The sequence below is a fragment of the Scyliorhinus torazame genome, chromosome 18 (genome assembly GCF_047496885.1).
Source record: "Scyliorhinus torazame isolate Kashiwa2021f chromosome 18, sScyTor2.1, whole genome shotgun sequence".
NCBI lineage: Eukaryota > Metazoa > Chordata > Chondrichthyes > Carcharhiniformes > Scyliorhinidae > Scyliorhinus > Scyliorhinus torazame.
Genome location: NC_092724.1, coordinates 24,406,285 through 24,422,715, shown reverse-complemented (window position 1 = coordinate 24,422,715; position 16,431 = coordinate 24,406,285). Strand labels below are relative to the sequence as shown.

The window sequence follows — 16,431 nt, the reverse complement described above, 5'->3', positions numbered from 1 at the left end:
CCTCAACTCTCTCCACACTGACCCCTCAACCCTCTCCACACTGACCGCTCACCCCTCTCCACACTGACCCCTCAACTCTCTCCACACTGACCCGTCAACCCTCTCCACACTGACCCCTCAACTCTCTCCACACTGACCCCTCAACCCGCTCCACACTGACCACGCAACCCTCTTCACACTGACCCCTCAACTCTCTCCACACTGACCTCTCAACCCTCTCCACACTGACCCATCAACCCTCTCCACACTGACCCCTCACCCCACTCCACACTGACCCCACAACTCTCTCCACACTGACCGCTCACCCCTCTCCACACTGACCCATCAACCCTCTCCACACTGACCCCTCAACCCTCTCCACACTGACCCCTCAACCCTCTCCACACTGACCCCTCAACCCTCTCCACACTGACCCCCCAACTCTCTCCACACTGACCGCTCACCCCTCTCCACACTGGCCCATCAACCCTCTCCACACTGACCCCTCAACTCTCTCCACACTGACCATTCAACCCTCTCCACACTGACCTCTCAACCCTCTCCACACTGACCCCTCAACCCTCTCCACACTGACCCGTCAACCCTCTCCACACTGACCCCTCAACTCTCTCCACACTGACCACTCAACCCTCTCCATACTGACCTCTCAACCCTCTCCACACTGACCCCTCAACCCTCTCCACACTGACCTCTCAACCCTCTCCACACTGACCTCTCAACCCTCTCCAGACTGACCTCTCAACCCTCTCCACACTGACCTCTCAACTCTCTCCATACTGACCCCTCAACTCTCTCCACACTGACCCCTCAACCCTCTCCACACTGACCGCTCAACCCTCTCCACACTGACCACTCAACCCTCTCCACACTGACCTCTCAACCCTCTCCACACTGACCCCTCAAACCTCTCCACACTGACCCCTCAACTCTCTCCATACTGACCTCTCAACCCTCTCCACACTGACCCCTCACCCCTCTCCACACTGACCGCTCAACCCTCTCCACACTGATCCCTCAACCCTCTCCACACTGACCCCTCAACTCGCTCCACACTGACCGCTCACCACTCTCCACACTGACCCATCAACCCTCTCCACACTGACCCCTCACCCCACTCCACACTGACCCCTCAACTCTCTCCACACTGACCGCTCACCCCTCTCCACACTGACCCCTCAACCCTCTCCACACTGACCCCTCAACCCTCTCCACACTGACCCCTCAACCCTCTCCACACTGACCCCCCAACTCTCTCCACACTGACCACTCACCCCTCTCCACACTGACCCCTCAACCCTCTCCACACTGACCACTCAACCCTCTCCACACTGACCCCTCAACTCTCTCCACACTGACCCGTCAACCCTCTCCACACTGACCCCTCACCCCACTCCACAGTGACCCGTCAACCCTCTCCACACTGACCCCTCAACCCTCTCCACACTGACCCCTCACCCCTCTCCACACTGACCCATCAACCCTCTCCACACTGACCCCTCAACTCTCTCCACACTGACCCCTCAACCCTCTCCACACTGACCACTCAACCCTCTCCTCACTGACCCCTCAACCCACTCCACACTGACCCCTCAACCCTCTCCACACTGACCCCTCAACCCTCTCCTCATTGACCCCTCAACCCTCTCCTCACTGACCCCTCAACCCTCTCCACACTGACCCCTCAACCCTCTCCACACGGACCCCTCAACCCTCTCCACACTGACCCCTCAACCCTCTCCACACTGACCGCTCAACCCTCTCCATACTGACCCCTCAACCCTCTCCACACTGACCCCTCAACCCTCTCCACACTGACCGCTCAACTCTCTCCACACTGACCCCTCAACCCTCTCCACACTGACCCCTCAACCCTCTCCACACTGACCGCTCACCCCTCTCCACACTGACCCCTCAACCCTCTCCACACTGACCCCTCAACCCTCTCCACACTGACCCCTCAACTCTCTCCACACTGACCCCTCAACCCTCTCCACACTGACCCCTCAACCCTCTCCACACTGACCGCTCACCCCTCTCCACACTGACCCCTCAACCCTCTCCACACTGACCCCTCAACCCTCTCCACACTGACCCCTCAACTCTCTCCACACTGACCCCTCAACCCTCTCCACACTGACCCCTCAACTCTCTCCACACTGACCTCTCAACTCTCTCCATACTGACCCCTCAACTCTCTCCACACTGACCCCTCAACCCTCTCCTCACTGACCCCTCAACCCTCTCCTCACTGACCCCTCAACCCTCTCCACACTGACCCCTCAACCCTCTCCTCACTGACCCCTCAACCCTCTCCTCACTGACCCCTCAACCCTCTCCACACTGACCCCTCAACCCTCTCCACACTGACCCCTCAACCCTCTCCACACTGACCCCTCAACCCTCTCCACACTGACCGCTCAACCCTCTCCATACTGACCCCTCAACCCTCTCCACACTGACCCCTCAACCCTCTCCACACTGACCGCTCAACTCTCTCCACACTGACCCCTCAACCCTCTCCACACTGACCCCTCAACCCTCTCCACACTGACCGCTCACCCCTCTCCACACTGACCCCTCAACCCTCTCCACACTGACCCCTCAACCCTCTCCACACTGACCCCTCAACTCTCTCCACACTGACCCCTCAACCCTCTCCACACTGACCCCTCAACTCTCTCCACACTGACCTCTCAACTCTCTCCATACTGACCCCTCAACTCTCTCCACACTGACCCCTCAACCCTCTCCTCACTGACCCCTCAACCCTCTCCTCACTGACCCCTCAACCCTCTCCACACTGACCCCTCAACCCTCTCCTCACTGACCCCTCAACCCTCTCCTCACTGACCCCTCAACCCTCTCCACACTGACCCCTCAACCCTCTCCACACTGACCCCTCAACCCTCTCCACACTGACCCCTCAACCCTCTCCACACTGACCGCTCAACCCTCTCCATACTGACCCCTCAACCCTCTCCACACTGACCCCTCAACCCTCTCCACACTGACCCCTCAACCCTCTCCACACTGACCCCTCAACTCTCTCCACACTGACCCCTCAACCCTCTCCACACTGACCCGTCAACCCTCTCCACTCTGACCGCTCAACCCTCTCCACACTGACCCCTCAACCCTCTCCACACTGATCCCTCAACCCTCTCCACACTGACCCGTCAACCCTCTCCACACTGATCCCTCAACCCTCTCCACACTGACCCCTCAACTCGCTCCACACTGACCGCTCACCACTCTCCACACTGACCCATCAACCCTCTCCACACTGACCCCTCACCCCACTCCACACTGACCCCTCAACTCTCTCCACACTGACCGCTCACCCCTCTCCACACTGACCACTCAACCCTCTCCTCACTGACCCCTCAACCCACTCCACACTGACCCCTCAACCCTCTCCACACTGACCCCTCAACCCTCTCCTCACTGACCCCTCAACCCTCTCCTCACTGACCCCTCAACCCTCTCCACACTGACCCCTCAACCCTCTCCACACTGACCCCTCAACCCTCTCCACACTGACCCCTCAACCCTCTCCACACTGACCGCTCAACCCTCTCCATACTGACCCCTCAACCCTCTCCACACTGACCCCTCAACCCTCTCCACACTGACCGCTCAACTCTCTCCACACTGACCCCTCAACCCTCTCCACACTGACCCCTCAACCCTCTCCACACTGACCGCTCACCCCTCTCCACACTGACCCCTCAACCCTCTCCACACTGACCCCTCAACCCTCTCCACACTGACCCCTCAACTCTCTCCACACTGACCCCTCAACCCTCTCCACACTGACCCCTCAACTCTCTCCACACTGACCTCTCAACTCTCTCCATACTGACCCCTCAACTCTCTCCACACTGACCCCTCAACCCTCTCCTCACTGACCCCTCAACCCTCTCCTCACTGACCCCTCAACCCTCTCCACACTGACCCCTCAACCCTCTCCTCACTGACCCCTCAACCCTCTCCTCACTGACCCCTCAACCCTCTCCACACTGACCCCTCAACCCTCTCCACACTGACCCCTCAACCCTCTCCACACTGACCCCTCAACCCTCTCCACACTGACCGCTCAACCCTCTCCATACTGACCCCTCAACCCTCTCCACACTGACCCCTCAACCCTCTCCACACTGACCGCTCAACTCTCTCCACACTGACCCCTCAACCCTCTCCACACTGACCCCTCAACCCTCTCCACACTGACCGCTCACCCCTCTCCACACTGACCCCTCAACCCTCTCCACACTGACCCCTCAACCCTCTCCACACTGACCCCTCAACTCTCTCCACACTGACCCCTCAACCCTCTCCACACTGACCCCTCAACTCTCTCCACACTGACCTCTCAACTCTCTCCATACTGACCCCTCAACTCTCTCCACACTGACCCCTCAACCCTCTCCTCACTGACCCCTCAACCCTCTCCTCACTGACCCCTCAACCCTCTCCACACTGACCCCTCAACCCTCTCCTCACTGACCCCTCAACCCTCTCCTCACTGACCCCTCAACCCTCTCCACACTGACCCCTCAACCCTCTCCACACTGACCCCTCAACCCTCTCCACACTGACCCCTCAACCCTCTCCACACTGACCGCTCAACCCTCTCCATACTGACCCCTCAACCCTCTCCACACTGACCCCTCAACCCTCTCCACACTGACCCCTCAACCCTCTCCACACTGACCCCTCAACTCTCTCCACACTGACCCCTCAACCCTCTCCACACTGACCCGTCAACCCTCTCCACTCTGACCGCTCAACCCTCTCCACACTGACCCCTCAACCCTCTCCACACTGATCCCTCAACCCTCTCCACACTGATCCCTCAACCCTCTCCACACTGACCCCTCAACCCTCTCCACACTGATCCCTCAACCCTCTCCACTCTGACCGCTCAACCCTCTCCACACTGACCCCTCAACCCTCTCCACACTGATCCCTCAACCCTCTCCACACTGACCCCTCAACCCTCTCCACACTGACCCGTCAACCCTCTCCACATTGACCCGACAACCGTCTCCACACTGACCCGTCAACCCTCTCCACATTGACCCGACAACCCTCTCCACACTGACCCTTCAACCCTCTCCACATTGACCCGACAACCGTCTCCACACTGACCTCTCAACGCTCTCCACACTGACCGCTCAACCCACTCCACACTGACCCCTCAACGTGCGGAGTTTGCACGTTCTCCCCGTGTCTGCGTGGGTTTCCTCCGGGTGCTCCGGTTTCCTCCCACAGTCCAAAGACGTGCAGGTTAGGTGGATTGGCCATGCTAAATTACCCGTAGTGTCCATAAGGGTTGGGAGGGGTTATTAGGTTGCGGGGATAAGGTGGAAGTGAGGGATTAATGTGGGTCGGTGCAGACTCGATGGGCCGAATGGCCTCCTTCTGCACTGTATGTTCTATGTAATCTATGTAATCTATGTAAACTCTCTCCACGCTGACCCCTCAAACCTCTCCACACTGACCGCTCACCCCTCATTCAACATGGGGCAAAATTCTCCGTATTCGGCAGGATGTCTGCCGACTGGCGCCAAAAACGGCGCAAATCAGTCCGGCATTGCGCCGCCCCAAAGGTGCGGAATCCTCCGCACCCCCACTCTGCTCATGCGCAGTGGCGGGGGTCTCTTCCGCCTCTGCCATGGTGGAGTCCGTGGCGAAGGAGGAAGGAAAAGAGTGCCCCCACGGCACAGGCCCGCCCGCGGATCGGTGGGCCCCGATGGCGGGCCAGGCCACCGTAGGGGCACCCCTGGGGCCAGATCGCCCCGCGCCCCCCCCAGGACCCCGGAGCCCGCCCGCGCCGCCTTGTCCCGCCGGTAAGAGAGGTGGTTTGATTCACGCCGGCGGGACAGGCATTCCAGCAGCGGGACTTCGGCCCATCCGGGCCGGAGAATCGCCGGGGGGGGGCCTGCCAACAGGCGCGGTGCGATTCCCGCCCCCGCCGAATATCCAGTGCTGGAGAATTCGGCAACCGGTGGGGCGGGATTCACGGCGGCCCCCGGTGATTCTCCAACCCGGCGGGGGGTCGGAGAATCTCGCCCCAGATACTGGATTCACTCCCACCCACCCACACCTACTCCCACCCACTCTTACACGCACCCACACTCCCACTCTCACCCACACTCCTCCTCCCACCCCACTCTCACCCACCCCCCCTCCCCCACTCCCACCCACACCCACTCTCACCCACACCCCCACTCTCACCCCACTCTCACCCACCCCCCCCACCCCCACTCCCACCCACACCCACTCTCACCCACACTCCTCCTCCCACCCCACTCTCACCCACCCCCCCACCCCCACTCCCACCCACACCCACTCTCACCCACACCCCCACTCTCACCCACACTCCTACTCCCACCCCACTCTCACCCACACCCCACACCCACCCACTCCTACCCCACCCCCACTCTCATCTCACTCCTACTCCCACTCACCCCCACTCCTACTCCCACCCACTCTCACCCACACCCCCACTCTCACCCCCACTCCTACCCCACTCTGACCCCACTCCTACTCCCACTCACCCCCACACCCACCTCCACTCTCACCCCCACTCCTACTCCCATCCACTCTCACCCCCACTCCTACTCCCACCCACTCTCACCCCCACCCCCACTCTCACCCCCACCCCCACCCCCACTCTCACCCCCACCCCCACCCCCACTCCTACTCCCACCCACTCTCACCCCCACCCCCACCCCCACTCTCACCCCCACCCCCACTCTCACCCCCACTCCTACTCCCACCCCCACCCCCACTCTCACCCCCACTCCTACTCCCACCCCCACTCTCACCCCCACCCCCACCCCCACTCTCACCCCCACCCCCACTCTCACCCCCACTCCTACTCCCACCCCCACCCCCACTCTCACCCCCACTCCCACTCCCACCCCCACTCTCACCCCCACCCCCACCCCCACTCTCACCCCCACCCCCTCTCTCACCCCCACTCCTACTCCCACCCCCACCCCCACTCTCACCCCCACTCCCACTCTCATCTCACTCCTACTCCCACTCACCCCCACCCACACCCCCACTCTCACCCCCACTCCTACTCCCACCCACTCGCAGCCCCACCTCCACCCCCACCCACTCTCACCCCCACCTCCACCCCCACCCACTCTCTCACCCACCCCCACCCCCACTCTCACCCCCACTCCTACTCCCACCCCACTCTCACCCCCACCCCCACCCACACCCCCACTCCTACTCCCACCCACTCTCACCCCCCCCACCCCCATTCCCACCCACTCTCACCCCCACCTCCACTCCCACCCACTCTCACCCCCACCCCCACTCTCACCCCCACTCCTACTCCCACCCACTCTCACCCCCACCCCCACCCATTCTCATCCCCACCCCCACCCACACCCCCACTCCTACTCCCACCCACTCTCACCTCCACCCCCACCCGCTCTCACCCCCACCCCCACCCCCAATCTCACCCTCACTCCTCCTCCCACCCCACACCCCACTCTCATCTCACTCCTACTCCCACTCTCACTCCACTCCCACCCACTCTCAATCCCACCCCACTCCACTTAATTCCACTTCATCCATGGTTTAGTTAGTTCCACTTCTCTAAATTAGCGCCAACCTCCAAAAACTTCACTCCATTCAAAACATTGAAATGTTTCCACAGAAAGTCTCCTTCAAATTCATCATTTCAATTTATTGTTCTCAGAACTCTTTCAATATCACCCAGTGCTAAAAGAGGTAGTTGGGTAGATGCTGGCTGACAAACGAGGCAGGTTTGTGATTCTCCCTGTTAGAACATAGAACATTACAGCGCAGTACAGGCCCTTCGGCCCTCGATGTTGCGCCGACCTGTGAAACCACTCTAAAGCCCATCTACACTATTCCCTTATCATCCATATGTCTATCCAATGACCATTTGAATGCCCTTAGTGTTGGCGAGTCCACTACTGTTGCAGGCAGGGCATTCCACGCCCTTACTACTCTCTGAGTAAAGAACCTACCTCTGACATCTGTCCTATATCTATCTCCCCTCAATTTAAAGCTATGTCCCCTCGTGCTGGACATCATCATCCGAGGAAAAAGGCTCTCACTGTCCACCCTATCTAATCCTCTGATCATCTTGTATGCCCCAATTAAGTCACCTCTTAACCTTCTTCTCTCTAACGAAAACAGCCTCAAGTCCCTCAGCCTTTCCTCATAAGATCTTCCCTCCATACCAGGCAACATTCAGGTAAATCTCCTCTGCACCCTTTCCAATGCTTCCACATCCTTCCTATAATGCGGCGACCAGAATTGCACGCAATACTCCAAATGCGGCCGCACCAGAGTTTTGTACAGCTGCAACATGACCTCATGGCTCCGAAACTCAATCCCTTTACCAATAAAAGCTAACACACCATCCGCCTTCTTAACAACCCTCTCAACCTGAGTGGCAACTTTCAGGGCTCTATGTACATGAAATGAAAAATGAAATGAAAATCATTTATTGTCACAAGTAGGCTTCAAATGAAGTTACTGTGAAAAGCCCCTAGTCGCCACATTCCGGCGCTTGTTTGGGAGGCTGGTACGGGACACCGATATCTCTCTGCTCATCCACACTGCCAAGAATCTTACCATTAGCCCAGTACTCTGTCTTCCTGTTATTCCTTCCAAAATGAATCACCTCACACTTTTCTGCATTAAACTCCATTTGCCACCTCTCAGCCCAGCGCTGCAGCTTATGTCCCTCTGTAACTTGTAACATCCTTCCGCACTGTCCACAACTCCACCGACTTTAGTGTCATCTGCAAATTTACTCACCCATCCTTCTACGCCCTCCTCCAGGTCATTTATAAATATCAAATATCCAGTTGAAACTCATGTCTGAACTCACCCAGAAAGAAGGGACCTGTACCCCAGTGAGAGTCAGCACCTTCAGGAGAGGAGGGGGACCCGTACCCCAGTGAGAGTCAGCACCTTCAGGAGAGGAGGGGGACCCGTACCCCAGTGAGAGTCAGCACCTTCAGGAGAGGAGGGGGACCCGTATCCCAGCGAGAGTCAGCACCTACAGGAGAGGAGGGGGACCCGTACCCCAGTGAGAGTCAGCACCTTCAGGAGAGGAGGAGGACCCATACCCCAGTGAGAGTCAGCACCTTCAGGAGAAGAGGGGGACCCATACCCCAGTGAGAGTCAGCACCTTCAGGAGAGGAGGGGAATAACTCTAGTGAGGGAGATTAGTTTTCAAAACAGTTTTTCACAGACAGATTTAGACAGATTGTCTGAAAATAAGGCTGGCGTATGAAGGGAGTTCTCTGACCTTTCTCTCTGTTGTAACAAAGGCCTCCACCCAATACAATAAGCTACTGACGATGAGCAGACAGCTGTGTATTTCCAGCTGTTTTTACTTCTCATCTCTGGTTGCGAAGGAAATGAAGCCATGACAACACTCACTTACGGACTGATCAAGTGTCACCAATGCAGGCTGAGAGTCAACCCCTTGTGGTTTAGAAGCTGTATCCTGTGTCACTCTGCAAAATAAATGCAGTCTTAATGAGTCGGTTTGGTACAAATCTCAGTCACAACTTTGACTCATGTTAACTTCCTCAAATATTTTTAGCAGCGTAGAAATGTGTGTATATTTGATATAAACTTTCACCTGAGTCAGAAAATTAGGAGTTTAATCTGCACATCATGGATTGAGCACATCATCTAGACGGACACCCCTCTGCAGTAATCAGGCAGCGCTGCACGCTCAAAGGTGTCGTCTGTCTGATGAGCTGATCAATCAGGGAGAAGTTTGCCTGTTCAGGTGGATGTTAAAGGTCACATGGCCACTATTTAAGCAACAGTCAGGGGAGCTCTCCCCCCTGGGATTATACTCCTATATTATCAAGTAATTTATATGGTCATTTATTGTCCTTGCTGTGTCTGGGATTTTGCTGTGCACTAATTGGCTGCTGCATTTGTCCCATGACTGCTTCTCATAAGACCATAAGACATAGGAGCAGAATTAGGCCACTCGGCCCACCGGGTCTGCTCCGCCAATCATGGCTGATATTTTTCTCATCCCCAGTCTCCTGCCTTCTCCCCTTAACCCCTAAACTGTCAAAAGTAATTTATTGTCTGTAAGGAGCGTTGGCAAGTCCTGACGATGTGAAAGGGGCTATCAAAATGCATTTTTCTTGTAAGTACAAGTCTGACTATAACTTCTTTCTTCACCCCTTTGCCCTCCACTGGGGACGCCTTTGTCCTAGTCACTGGCAGGACGTCTTGAAGTTATAATGAACTTTCTTTCAAACACTGGTTCAACTTCAACACGATGATTTGGTCCAGGTCTCGCCACCAAGCTTTTGGAAAATTGTGACGGTTTCAGAGAGGGTGCAGCAAAAATTCACAGGAATTATTCCAGGACTTCGGTTATGAGAATAGTTGGGCGAAGCTGTTGCTGTCTGCCTCAGAGACGGCAAGGTTGAGAGGAGATTTGATATCGAATGTTATTCAAAATCACGAGAGATCTGGGCACAGACGATAAGGGGAAAATGTCACTGGCAGAGGACTAATTGGCTAAAAAAACCAGAGGCGACATGAGGAAAACCCTTTGTCATGCAGCGAGTGGGCAGGACCTAGAATCATAGAATCATAGAATTTACAGTGCAGAAGGGGACCACCGAGAGCACTGGCCCTTGGAAACAGTACCCTACTTAACACCCTACTGCAGAGTGTACCGCCTGAGAGTGTGGTGGATGCAGATTCAGTCAGAGTTTTCAAAAGGGAATAGAACAATGCCAAGTGCTGGAAAATAAGATTAGAATAGATAAGTGCTCGGGGCAGCACAGTGGTTAGCACTGCAGCCTCACGGCGCCGAGGTCCCAGGTTCGATCCCGACCCCGGGTCACCGTCCGTGTGGAGTTTGCACATTCTCCCCCTGATTGCGTGGGTCTCGCCCCAACCCAAAGATGTGCAGGCTCGGTGGATTGGCCGCACTAAGTTGCCACCTAATTGGAAAAAATGAATTGTGTACTTTAATTTATTTTTAAAAAAATGATGGGCTGAAGGGCCTCTTTATGCTTATAAAATCCAACGGTTAAACTATTGTTTGTGGAGAGAGTAGTGTGAAGGGATTATAAGTTGAGTCAAGTTTTGAACCTCCCCGCCTGGGGTTGGACTCGAACCCGCAGCTCTGTGCTCAGGGACGGGGACAATAACCACGCAGCCCCCCTCCACAGCTCAGCCCCGGCCGCTCCGGCTGGCTCCTTCACTCCTCAGGTCACATGTTACTGATCGCTCCGCCCCGAAACCATTACGTCACCCCACAACACACCGCGCTATTTGGCGTACACAATCCGTCTCCCTGACAACGGGCGGCCAATCGAGAGCAGCATGCAAAACTGCCGGTGTGGAAGACGTCACCGGCGACCAATGGGAGAGCTGACCGGTGACATCATGGGCCTGGCGGACACATGGCCGAGGGTATATAAAGGAGCGGTTCGGCGGCGAGCGGCAGAGAGCGCGGCAGCAGCGGTGGGTGGAGGGAGACAGAGAGGACGGGGGTCCAGCCGGAGGCCTTGTCCAAGCCCGGGGCTCCCCGTGAGCTCCGGCCAGGGATGGAAACGCCTTTCTACCATGACGACAGCCTGAGCTTGGTCCGCAGCATGAAGAAGAGCCTGAGCCTGCCCGTCTCCGGCAGCGGCCTCAAGAACCAGCGAGAGCCCGAGGCGGCGCTCAACTCGCCGGACCTCAGCTTCCTCAAGCTGGCCTCGCCCGACCTCGAGCGCCTCATCATCCAGTCGAGCGGCCTAGTGACCACCAGCCCCGGCCCGGCGCCCGGCCTGTACACCCGGGGGGTGACGGACGAGCAGAACTCGTTCGCCGAGGGATTCGTCAAAGCGCTGGAGGACCTCCATAAACAGAACCAGCTGAGCGTCCCCAGCCCGGCGGCCGGGCCGGGCCCCGCCGCTCCCAGCCCCGGCCCCGCCGGCCTGCAGCACTCCGAGCCGCCCATCTACACCAACCTGAGCACCTACAGCGCGCCGGGGGCCGAGGCCGCGGGGCCCGGGCCCGCCGCCCTCGGCTACAGCCCCGAGGCCGGGCTGGCCGCCTTCCCGACGGGGCTCGGGCAGCCGCTCTGCCCCCAGGCCCGGCTGCAGGCCCCGAAGGACGAGCCGCAGACCGTGCCCGACGTGTCGGGCCTGGGGGACAGCCCGCCGCTCTCCCCCATCGACATGGACATTCAGGAGCGGATCAAAGCCGAGAGGAAGCGGCTCCGGAACCGCATCGCCGCCTCCAAGTGCCGCAAGAGGAAGCTGGAGCGGATCTCCCGGCTGGAGGACAAGGTCAAGAGCCTCAAGTGTCAGAACTCGGAGCTGGCGTCCACCGCCAGCCTGCTGAGGGAGCAGGTGGCTCAGCTCAAACAGAAGGTGCTAACCCATGTCAACAGTGGCTGCCAACTGCTGCTCTCTCCTCCGGTCCCCGCCTACTAGACTCCAGTGCAGGACATCCCCCCTCCTCCCTGGGGCTCCAGTGCAAGACATTACCCCCTTCCCCCCCCCCCCCCCCACTCTCCCTGGAGCTCCAGTGCAAGACATCACCCCTTCCCCCCTCCTCCCTGGGGCTCCAGTGCAGGACATCACCCCCCTCCTCCCTGGGGCTCCAGTGCAGGACATCACCCCACCCCTCTCCTCCCTGGGGCTCCAGTGCAAGACATTACCCCCTTCTCCCCCCCCCCACTCTCCCTGGAGCTCCAGTGCAAGACATCACCCCTTCCCCCTCCCTGGAGCTCCAGTGTAACACATCACCCCCCCCCCCCCTCTTGGGGCTCCAGTGCAGGACATCACACCCTCCCCGAGGCTCCAGTGCAAGACGTCACCTCCCTCCCTAGGGCTCCAGTGCAAGACATCACACACACCCTTCTCCTGGGGCTCTAGTGCAAGACATCATTCCCCACCCCCTGGGGCTCAGTGGAGGACATTACATCTCCTTTCCCTGGGGCTCCAGTGCAGGACATCACCTCCCTCCTCCTCCTCCTGGGACATTACTCAATGGACATTCATGGACCTTGTCTCTGATCAGTTCTGTCAGAGAGAGAGAGCGCTCACAAACTCCAACTGCTCCCTGAGGGGCCCAGGGCAGTTCTGATGTGACTACCTTTTTCTTTGGACAGTAATTTGACTGACTTCAGTTGACCAAAAACCAAATGGGTGCCAGTGTTGGGCCAACATTTGCTGCATGTCTGTGTCGACCTGTGATAGGTGTTCCTGCTGTTTGTGGAAAAGCTGCATGGATTGAGACCTGGCCTTAAACCATCTACAGACTCAAAACAAGTCGACTGCTCATTTTGTGCAGTGTTTGTGTTTCAATTCTGGTGCAAACTTTTTAAATAATTGTAAATAAGTGTCAATCTGTTACAACAATAGTGTTGGAATGTGTTTTTACCATTTGAAAGAAGCTCTATTTATATACAGTCGTGGGAACATTCTGAATGGACTTTGGTTGCTATACATTCCAATATGTATTGCCACAATGTGAGATTTGAATAAAAGTATTTTATGTCTAATACAATTTATTTTGCATTTATTGCTGTTTAGTAAGGCCCACAGCCTGAATGCAGCTTTGATGGTAGGAGAGACTGGGTCACATGTCGATTGGTATAGGAGCTGCTGATGGTGACTGTTCACCATGTGGAATGGCCGGTGTATTTTATGTGTATATTTGCCTAAGTTTAGCTGTCATCATTTAAGGAAATGTACTGCACAGATATCTACACACTCCATTAGGACGAATTCTGTCAAAGACGTTTGTAGTTGCTGTGCAGAATGACAAGAGTGTCTTAACAGTTTGCTTCATCAGCCTTGCTGCCCTGCAGTTGGGTGTCGGCTGTGGTTCAGTGCACTCTTGCCTTGAAGAAGGTTTGAATCCAGCTCCAGAATCTTAAAACAATGCAACACTGGCAGAGATCAGTGGGCCCATTGTACCTGTGTTTGCTCTTTACCACTTCCTTCATTTTCCCCATAGTCCTGGTGCTAGTAGTGTTGTACTGAGAGCATTGACAACTGGAGGCACTTGAATGTTGGGTGCCGCTGAGGGGACCTTCAATGTTGGGGGCCGCTGAGGGGACCTTGAATGTTGGCCGCTGAGGGGGCATTGCTTATTATGGGGGGGCACTGAGGAACTCCTGAAGCCCTGGCACAGGTGAATGTAGAAGATCAATATTTATCTTGCAACCCAATGTCAGTAAAAGCAGATCTGTCCATTTGTCACATTGCTGTTTCATTGAATCTTGCTGTGCACAAATCAGTGGTCCTGTTTTTCGATATTGCAACAGTTACCACACTTCAAAAAAAAAAAGCTTCAGTGGCTGTGATAAACTTTGGAAGGTCGAGAGAGTAGAAGTGTAAACGACAAGGAGGTCTGACCTGTCATTCAGTTATTTCAATGGTTGTATGATCAGTGAGTGGTGCGGGGTAGGAGAACATAGAACATTACAGCGCAGTGAGAAGACCCTTGTTAAAGAGTGGTGCGGAAGGTGTTTCTGACCTGAGCGGTGGGTATTTCCCACTGGATCTGAAGGCAGGATCAGGCTTTCTTGCTGAACCCAATCTGATCAGTGTTTAAATATTTGGTCAGTTAAGAGGGTAACCTGTGGGTGAACGTACGAATTGGCAGTAGGCAAGTTGGTCCATCAATCCTGCACTGCTATTCAGTAAGATCGTAGCTGATAGGATTTTGGCCTTAATTCCACATTCTACCTACCCCCCAATAATCTTTGTCTCCCTTAGTCAATAATCTACCTCTGCCTTAAAAATATTCCTTGACCTGCCTCCTTCACTCTCCAGGGACGGAATTTTCAAATATTCATAACCCTCAGAAAATATTTCTCCTTATGCGGGGGATCCCTCGTTCTATTCTCTCCCACAACGGGAAGCATCCTTTCAGCATTCACCCTGTCAAGTTCCCTCAGGATCTTGTATGTTTCAATAAGATCACCTCTCGGTCTTCTGAACTCCAATGAATACAGGACCAGCCAACCTTTTCTCAAGATAATCCCCTCCTCCCAGATATCAGTCAAGTGAAGCTTCTCTGACCTGCTGATGCATTTATATCTTTCCTTAAATAAGGAGACCGAAACTGAACTCACTGAACCGGATGCCCTGTACAACTATAGCAAAGCATCACTACTTTTACGTTCCATTCCCCTGCCAATACTTGACAACATTCCATTCACCTTCCTAATCACTTGACGTACCTGTAATCCATGCACCAGGTCACCCAGATCACTGTATCTCAGTTCCGCAATCTCTCCAATAAGATAGCATGCTTTTTTATTCTTCCTGCCAAAGTGGAAAGGTTCACTTTTTTCCACATGGTACTCCCATCTGCCACATTTTTGCCCACTCATTTAACCTGTCTGTCCCCTTACACACTCTTGCATCCTCTTCACCACTAACTATCTTACCTACCTTTGTAAGAATCCTTCCTGTTTATTTCCTCTTATTTATATTATTTTTGGTCCATCGACCCAAGCTGAAACAGCCTGCTTGTCAAGACCGTGTTCCTAGGTTTTGTATTTTGGAGAGGTGAAACCTACTCTTTTTTTTTTTTTGGGTTATAAGATTTTTATTTCAGAAAATCGTTACTGTGGCTAGGTACAAAAACACATCACAACTTAATCTGTTTTCCGACAACCGGTATCCAAAATGCTATATAAACAAGTTAGCTATTTGCTATAGTGTATAGACAATCAAGTTCCAGTGAATCCATTCTTAGCTGTGGGCGCTCTGTAGTAAGGTGATGTTGTCCCCTTTCAGCATAACACGGCCCAATAGTTTTCTTGATTTTGATTTCATGTGAATTTCCTCTGCATCATCCAGAACAAGGTTCATGTATTCATCAAAGCCAATTATACACCCTTCTATCCTCATGTTGACTTGTTCATGTAGCCACACTTGGATCCTGGATCGATTTTGAAGGTACCTGAAAATAAGATTGATGGGCTGCACCATCACTTTCTGCACTTTCGGAGCCTGCCCGTGGTACGCCATGTCGCCGGCTCCGTCCCCCTGCGGCTGGCAGCTAGCGAACAAAATGGCGGCTTGCCCACTGGCTGGCTGGCGCGTGCGCCGGCGAAACCTACTCGGCGCAGTGTGAGATGCTTAGGAACCAGCCAGGGACCGTGTTCTGTCCAACAATAGTCGGTGATTGTTTCCTGCGTGAAGCTTTCTGAGAGACCTAATTAGACCTTGGAAGGAGAAGGAACACGGTAGCACAGTGGTTCGCACCGTTGCTTCACAGGGCCAGCGTCCTAGCTTCGATTCTTGGCTTGGGTCACTCTGTGCGGAGTCTGCACGTTCTCCCCGTGTCTGCGTGGGTTTCTTCCGGGTGCTCCGGTTTCCTCCCACAAGTCCCGAAAGACGTGCTGTTAGGTGAATTCTCCCTCTA

The 16,431-nt window shown here is 55.4% G+C and overlaps 2 protein-coding genes across 2 annotated transcripts; one reads left to right on the top strand and one right to left on the bottom strand.

Annotated features, from left to right (window-relative positions):
* The first annotated feature begins 11,491 nt into the window (after positions 1-11,491).
* On the top strand, positions 11,492-13,554 carry LOC140395048 (transcription factor JunD-like). Its single transcript, XM_072482396.1, has one exon. It carries the CDS (start codon positions 11,601-11,603, stop codon positions 12,474-12,476), a length of 876 nt encoding a protein of 291 aa, XP_072338497.1. The 5' UTR covers positions 11,492-11,600; the 3' UTR covers positions 12,477-13,554.
* Positions 13,555-15,582: 2,028 nt separating this feature from the next.
* Positions 15,583-16,129, bottom strand: LOC140394782 (small nuclear ribonucleoprotein E-like). The gene has a single exon (XM_072481981.1). The coding sequence runs from the start codon at positions 16,032-16,034 to the stop codon at positions 15,756-15,758; it is 279 nt and encodes a 92-aa protein (XP_072338082.1). The 5' UTR covers positions 16,035-16,129; the 3' UTR covers positions 15,583-15,755.
* Positions 16,130-16,431: the final 302 nt, after the last annotated feature.

Coding starts and splice junctions, on each gene's coding strand:
- LOC140395048 (XM_072482396.1), top strand. CDS start 11,601: ATGGAAACGCCTTTCTACCATGACGACAGCCTGAGCTTGGTCCGCAGC.
- LOC140394782 (XM_072481981.1), bottom strand. CDS start 16,034: ATGGCGTACCACGGGCAGGCTCCGAAAGTGCAGAAAGTGATGGTGCAG.